The sequence below is a fragment of the Capra hircus genome, chromosome 1 (genome assembly GCF_001704415.2).
Source record: "Capra hircus breed San Clemente chromosome 1, ASM170441v1, whole genome shotgun sequence".
In the NCBI taxonomy this organism is placed as follows: domain Eukaryota; kingdom Metazoa; phylum Chordata; class Mammalia; order Artiodactyla; family Bovidae; genus Capra; species Capra hircus.
Window position 1 is genome coordinate 129,771,401 of NC_030808.1, and position 7,931 is coordinate 129,779,331.

The 7,931-nt window shown below is 56.8% G+C and overlaps 1 protein-coding gene across 1 annotated transcript; it reads left to right on the top strand.

The window, feature by feature from the left end:
* FOXL2 (forkhead box L2) lies at nucleotides 506-1,970 on the top strand. The gene has a single exon (XM_018049897.1). It carries the CDS (start codon nucleotides 813-815, stop codon nucleotides 1,944-1,946), a length of 1,134 nt encoding a protein of 377 aa, XP_017905386.1. The 5' UTR covers nucleotides 506-812; the 3' UTR covers nucleotides 1,947-1,970.

Consider the following 7,931-nt stretch of genomic DNA (forward strand, 5'->3'; position numbering starts at 1 on the left):
CGCCCCTCCCCCGGGCCCGAGCTAGTTTAGCCCCGAGCCAGCGGCGAAGGGCAGAGCAAAGGAGCCGTTTTCTTTCACCTGGACGCTGCGAGGAGGCTTGGCACGCCTCTCCGCGCTAGGGCCCGAGTTCCTCGCGCGCGCGGGCCGAGGGCGGACGGACCTCGCCGGGGCCCTCGGCATCTCCCGGCCCAGTCCGCAGAGCGATTCAAGGGCTTGTGAAAGCGTGAGCGCGGCTGTCCGCCGGGCTCCCTAAGCTCGCTGGGAGGGGGCAAGCCGGTCCGGGCTGTACAGGGCGTTTACAAAAAAGTGACTTGGAGATGAACTCTCCCGTGCGCGACTGGCCGCCCCGCTATAGGGGCGAAGGCGCCTGACGCAAGCGGAACTCGGCGGAGCCCATACGAATCAGAACAGAGCGAGGCTCCTGGCGCTCTGGAAACTCCAGGAGGCAGCTCCGCCAGAGACGCGGGTCGTGTCTCGGGAAACCGGAGGGTGGGGGGAGGGGAAGAGCGCAGAAAAGAAAACCCACCGAGGCGGGGACTGGCCTGGGCGGGGAGGGGCGGCGGAGCTGGAGCCCCTCTCTGTTGGGCGGACTCCCCATGGCCAGAGGCTAAGCTCCACTCCCGCCGGCCGCTCCCTTGGGGAAGGGAAAGAAGAGGAGAGAGGAGCGAGAGGCCGCCAGCAAGAGCGCGGGCGGCATCCGCGAGTCTGCAGAAGTTTGAGACTCGGCCGTGAACGGACTTGTGCGCCCGGATTCTTTGCGGCGCCAGCGGAAAAGAGCAGGGACTGCCCGGCCGCGGCGCGCCGGCTTTGTCATGATGGCCAGCTACCCCGAGCCCGAGGACGCCTCGGGGGCCCTGCTGGCCCCGGAGACCGGCCGCGCAGCCAAGGAGCCCGAGGCGCCGGCGCCGCCCAGCCCGGGCAAGGGCGGCGGCGGCGGTGCGGGGGCAGCCCCGGAGAAGCCGGACCCGGCGCAGAAGCCCCCATACTCTTATGTGGCGCTCATCGCCATGGCGATCCGCGAGAGCGCCGAGAAGAGGCTCACGCTGTCCGGCATCTACCAGTACATTATAGCCAAGTTCCCGTTCTACGAGAAGAACAAGAAGGGCTGGCAGAATAGCATCCGCCACAACCTCAGCCTCAACGAGTGCTTCATCAAGGTGCCGCGCGAGGGCGGCGGCGAGCGCAAGGGCAACTACTGGACGCTGGACCCGGCCTGCGAGGACATGTTCGAGAAGGGCAACTACCGGCGCCGCCGCCGCATGAAGCGGCCCTTCCGGCCACCGCCCGCGCACTTCCAGCCCGGCAAGGGGCTCTTTGGGGCAGGAGGCGCTGCGGGTGGCTGCGGCGTGGCGGGAGCAGGGGCAGACGGCTACGGCTACCTGGCGCCCCCCAAGTACCTGCAGTCCGGCTTCCTCAACAACTCGTGGCCGCTACCGCAGCCGCCTTCGCCCATGCCCTACGCCTCCTGCCAGATGGCGGCCGCCGCCGCGGCGGCTGCGGCGGCCGCGGCAGCCGCGGGCCCGGGCAGCCCTGGCGCGGCCGCGGTGGTCAAGGGGCTGGCGGGCCCGGCCGCCTCGTACGGGCCGTACTCGCGCGTGCAAAGCATGGCGCTGCCTCCCGGCGTAGTGAACTCGTACAACGGTCTGGGAGGCCCTCCCGCCGCGCCTCCGCCGCCGCCGCACCCCCACTCACACCCGCACGCACACCATCTGCACGCGGCCGCCGCTCCCCCGCCGGCCCCTCCGCACCACGGGGCCGCCGCGCCGCCCCCGGGCCAGCTCAGCCCAGCCAGTCCGGCCACTGCCGCGCCCCCGGCGCCCGCGCCCACCAACGCACCCGGCCTGCAGTTCGCCTGCGCCCGGCAGCCCGAGCTCGCCATGATGCATTGCTCTTACTGGGACCACGACAGCAAGACCGGCGCGCTGCACTCGCGCCTCGATCTCTGAGAGTGCAGCGCATGAAGGCTGCGAGGATGCAGGGACCCGCGACGCCCGCCTTGGCCGCAGCAGCCGGCCAGACCGCGCGCCCGCTGGGGCCCCCTGAGCCAGCGCCCACCGCCCCTCTGCGCCTCCTCGCACTCCTCGGCTCCTCTTGCTCCTCTTTGTCTCCGCTTCTCCCCGTGTTCGCCTCCCTGCCCTCTTTGCCCTTTCGCTCCTCTGGCCTGCAGGCCGCCTCTCCACGCGTTTTCCGCAGGCCTAGCCTTCTCCGGGCACCTCAGCGTCGGGGCTAGACACCCGTCGCCAAAATTCACGGCGGAGAGGAAGTGCCCGGGGCCGAGGTGCAGCCGGGCTTCGGCTGCGCAGACCTCCTGGCCTTTTCTCACAGGTCGGTGCACTCGCACTCGGCCCTCCGCCGGGCTGCCGCGCCATCCTTGGCTAGAAGCGCCGGCATGGGCCGGCAACAAGACCCGCGCCGCCCGAGAAAGGGACAAACGGATGTTTGCTCCGCGTACCCTTTTGGAGCTATTCAGAAGCCCCTTCCTGGGGCCCACTGGGCAGGGCGGGGATTGGGCTGGATCAGGGAGCCGGGTCTGCCTCGCTCGGCGGCCTGTACCCGGGTTTACAATAGCATCCCGGCTCGGAGAGAGACTGCGTTTCCTCCGCTCTCCATCCCGGCGCTTGGGGCCCCTTCAGGCACGGGCGGCTGGCTCATGTTTTGCTAAAAAGATCACGAGGGCTATTTTAGATAATATAAAAAAATATATTTTTTAAAGGAAAAAAATTCACCGGAAAACCGGCGAAGTATTGTGGCCTTGGAGTTTGCTAAAGCAAAACATGAAAATCTTTTGCAGGAGATTTGAAGAATTCCTGTCGGGCCTTCAGAAAGCTATGTTCAGAGAGGTAGGAGTATATGCCCAGTATCAGATGGTTTCCTTTACAAATTAGAGCATTTCACCCCTCAACCTATCTTTTTTTTAAAAGTCGAAAACAAATTTCCCCCTATCTTCCGATGCCAGCCCTGAGCGGGGAGATCACTGTCTGCCTGGCCGAAGCTGCAGGGTCGTCTCATTCCCTCCCTGATTTTTGTTTTTCAAACGTCTTGCTTCTCCCACTTTGGACAAGAGAAATGTGAAACCCGGCAGCAGTCGGACCAGGCGGGCTTGTGGCTCCGAGCCTACCGGCCCACGACTCTAGACCTGGTTGTTTTGTAGTGTGTCGTTCGGAGGACCAAATTTTTCTAGAAAGAACTAGAGCACTTTTGTTCTTTTGTTGTTTGTTTGTTGTTGTTGTTTTGTCTTGTCAATTCTCGAATAAATTTTTTGTTCTTTCTTTTAACACGGACTTACATTATTTACATGGCGCCTAACTTTGTTCTGCAGCTAGTTAAAACAGGGAGATTTTCAGCAAAAAATGTATCCTTTCTCAGATAAAGGAGGGTTGAGGACGGCCAGAGTGGGGGGCCTTTGTGGTTGTTGCTGCCGCTTTGTTTTCCCGGAATTGTTTGTTTTGTGTGTCATCGCTGACTTGTTGCGGCTGTTTCACGTCATGGGAGAGGCTTTATCTGCCGTGGTTCTTTCACAAGGCCCACTGTAGGTAGGATTTGTTCTATTTTTGCATCCATGCAAGTTTGAACTTTACCTCTTACATAGCCATGCTAGGTGTATGGGTCATGTTTGTATTATATTGTCTTTATGCTATTCAGTTTTTCCAGCTATATCTAACAGAATTTATTCCAAATAGATAAAATCTTCGTTGTGGTCATGCTCTGTAAGCTGCAAACCTCTGTACAAGTGCAACGAGTGACTGGTTGCCTTATTTTTAATAGTCGGAATTCATTTACCTTGACATATGTGTAAGAGATTTGGGGATATCAGAGAGAGGTGGCTATAGAAATTTAATCTTTTCTCTCTTTTTCTTTACTGAGACTCTTCAACGAATTAAGACTGGCGCTTCTGTGCAGGCACACAGGCAGGCATTTGACTGGATTGCAGGCTGCTGGAGGGATTATGCACTGGAGAAGGCAATGGCAACCCACTCCAGTGTTCTTGCCTGGAGAATCCCAGGGACAGGGGAGCCTGGTGGGCTGCCATCTGTGGGGTCGCACAGAGTCAGACACGATTGAAGTGACTTAGCAGCAGCAGGGGGATTAGAGGTGGTCAGCATTGAGTCCTCTGGTAAGATGACAATATTATCCAGCTCTCACCCCCTCTTCGGTTCAGCTTGAGCAGGACCCGGTACCCAGCCACGTGTTGCTCTCTGCCCCTCACCTAGCCTGTACAGCAGTGACCACAGGTCTAGGCCAACCAGTAACCTGGGAGGGGCTGCTGGCATCTTCTTTGGGCATCCTGGGGAGGCTAGAAGGTGGAGGATGAAGCTGTGCGGCTTCTGAAAGGCATCACACTGAGACCAGGACTGGAGCCTGCCAGGGCCAGGAAAACCAGAGCACACTGCAAATACGACTCAGCCAGCCGGGGCAGGCAAGAAGCCCAAGAAGCTGATCAGGCTTGGTGTCTGAGGGTTTCTGGCAACCTGTTGCAATTTTGTCTGGCTGACTAAGGTGAGTAGCAGAAAAGAAAGTGGACTGCTGCATACTTGTCTTTGCTTTCCGTGGTGTGAACAACTATCTCATGGGCAGTCATATAGTCTATACCTCCTGTAAATGAGTGTGTGTACGGTGTAAGTTGTGTCCTGGTTACCGGGAGGGCAGTGTCTATGTCTGTCACTCACCTTCGGAGAAGGCATGTATTTTAGGCATTGTACTAATCGTATCACTAATTCAGGGAATTCTTCCTGGGACCACAGTGTGTGTTGCATTCAAAAGTCATTGGTAACATGTGCAGTTATGTTCTGGGTATGTAATCTTGGTTTGCTGAATGAAAACAGAGTACACACAGAGCCTTTGCTTCAGCTGGTTGAGGCTCTGTTCCAAGGCTAACTCCCAGCACCCTATAACTGCTATTCCAAGCAGAGAAAACAGAGGAGGGAAATCTGGGTAGAGGCCCTGGTGAGGTGGGAAAGTGTCCTAGGCCTGCACTAGAGGACAGACCCTCTCTCGGTTCCCCAAGAACTGAGAGGCGAGAGGCACCCATGACTGGAGAAAGAGCAGTAGCCTCTCCCAGTTTGGAGGATGAGATGAAGGAATCTGGGAGGGATTCGGGGTCTACACAGGGATTGGAGGAGTTGAGAGAAAGAAGCCAAATCATACCCCACTTCCCCATGGATGCCCACAGGAAGACATCTGTCTCTAATTCCAGCCCCAGGAGTTTCTGCAAAACTCTATAGTTTGGTCATTTCCCCCCAGTGTTACAAGTTCGGGGCAATGGTTGACTTTCTTCATCTCTCATTTCCTTTCTTTCCTCTCCCTCTTTGAACTTTTGAGTTTCTGTTAGAGAAGATGATCTAAGGAATTCTCTAAGCAAGGACAAAAGTATTTAAGAGAGTTCTTGGTACGTAGCAATTATGCCTTAGCATATACAGTCTGGTCTAGATGGCCAGACCACGTGGGTATATGTATATAAGTCTGCTAGAGTATATTGTAAATACTACGTAAATAGTTTGATACAAATACACTGCCAATTTCAGCATGTCCTGGATAATGAGTTGCTACACATGGCATTGAATGAGGAGTACGTGTGTACTTATATGCATGTAAATATCCTCACACTCAGCACTGACAAGATGAGCACCCCCCTCACATTTACACACAAATTCTTGGTCAACCCCACACCCTAGAAGTGCTCAGCCAGAGTACTTGGGTTCTGGTGGGGAGCATCCTGCTCTCAGAGGGAACTGGGAGAAATCTTTCCCAGTGCAGTATATGTACCAAGGGACTGTAAGGTGAGGACCTAGGGGGTTCCCTGAGATGGCCCTGCATCCTACTTTAGAGGCTGTTCTGGACCTGTTTCCTCCTTTCCTAAATAAAACATTCACTGCTGTGCATCCTGGGTTTAGGTGGGCAGGAGGCCCAAGACCTTTCACCTTAGGGTTAGGTGCCCTCCGGTCCTTGTCTGGGCTGCTCACCTTGGGAGGCTGGAGCTACAGATTGGGAAGAGCCCCCTGGTGGTGGGTGGAAACCAGGGGCAGACCAGGGCTTCTTGCACCCACAGGGGCAGGAGAGGATGGGCCAGGAAATTGGGTCAGACCCAACACCATCTGCCTGTGAATAAGCTCTTCCCTTAATGGAGCTTTGGAGCACTGGAACTGCTGAGCCAGGCTCGTGGTCTCCAGGAGCAGGTCAGGGGCCAGGAAGTGGCCTGGTCAGGCTCAGGAGTCCTGCAGTGCTCCCACTCTGTAAGCCAATGTCTTGCTGCCTCCACAGGTCAGCCCCTACTTCTGGGTGTAGCCTGTGGAACCTGTAGGAAGAGATGGGCCCAGGAGCCCTCACCTCTCTTCTGTGGTGGGGACCAGAGGCCTGGAGTGGTTGGAAATGGTCTTCATGCCCCAAGTCTGTGTTAGGGAGTACCAGAAGTGAAGGATTCTTAAAACCAAGTGGTCTGATTGGCTTTCTGCTTTCTGGAGAGATGGCTCCACTGTGTCACAAGAGTGTCTGGGCCCCAGAAACCCCAAATCTTGTTTACATTTAAGGAATCTGGGGTCCTGAGAAGAGAAGGGGCCAGCCAGAGGTCACCCAGCTGTCTGTGGGACAAACAGCCTCGGAAATTTTAAGGAGACCTGAGAGTTTTGAGCCCAGTTCAGCCCTGCTGACTGTGTTGGAGAGCTAAGTGGGTAAAGGGGAAGCCAGCCAGAGGAGAAGGAAGCACAGGGTTGGATCTGAGCCGTGGACTGACTGTACTCTGGAAACTTCTGTTGTGCCAGCTGTCTGCTGCCCAGGCTCCAGCTTGGTGGTAAGCTCTCACAAACCTGTCCTGGGACCAGGTCACCCGACAGAGGCTGTTCAGCCTGGAAGGACTAGTGTGGAGGCCACTGACCTTTAATAACTGTAGGATGTTGGTTAAAAAAAATAATAATAATTCTGAATTTCAGTTTTATCATCTGTAAAATAGAATATATATATACCTTGCAGGGTTATTGAAATAATTAAATGTTCTACTGTCAAAATGCCCAGTTTACAGTAGATGGTCAATATGGTTTTCCTTCCCCTATTGAAAGAGGAATGTAAGAAACAGAATGGATGGAGAAAAGGAAGAAAAGGGGAGGGGAGGAGGCGGAAGGGAGGAAGAAAGGAAAAGCCTTAGGTAGTAACTCTGTGGGGTCTGACCTTCAAAAGCAGCGGCTATGGCCACCCAAACGTGCCCCAAGAGCCCGGGCCACCGATGACCTTCCCGCGGCGGGGCTCGCCGACTGCTTCCACCCTGACCCAGCCCTGGGGCTGAGCCGCGTGCTGTTACAGGAATACCCGAGTCTTGAGGGCACAGACCGAGAGCCCAGTTCGGGGCTCCCCCAACCGCCCTCTCTTTTCTCCTAAGGCGCTCTTCGATACATGAGGTTTTCTCTGAGAAAGGCCCGCTGACCTGCGAAATGTCACTGACTCAGGCGCTTGGGTCCGGACACAGCCGCCACTCTCAAGCTCTGGGGCAGACCCCTCCCGCCTTCAGGCACCTCCCTCTAGAACGCGAGGCTGTTAGAAATTTTCTCCTTTTTTTCAGAAAAACAATAGGTAGCCACCTGGCGGGAGCTGGCGAAGATCAGCTTGCAGCAGAGGCTGCCCTCGGTCTTTGCGGAGACACGGGAAACCTGAGGGTAAACGCAGGAAGCGGGTTGGTCGAGCTTCGGCGGGCAGACACGCTGCCCGCAGGTGGCAGCGAGGACCGCATGGTGCCGCGGATCCGCAGACCAGCCCCGGCGCCGGAGCCTCCTGTTTGCGGGCCTGGTGGCGGCGCTGCAGGCGCGGATAGTCAGGAGAGAATTCGGCTCCATCTAGCAGTTTTAAACCAAATTCGGGGAGAAGGGCTAGGCCCGTCCGACCTCAGGGTGCTACCGACGGCAGAGCCGTCAGGGGAAGCCCAGAAGGCCCTGATGGTCCCCGGAGGT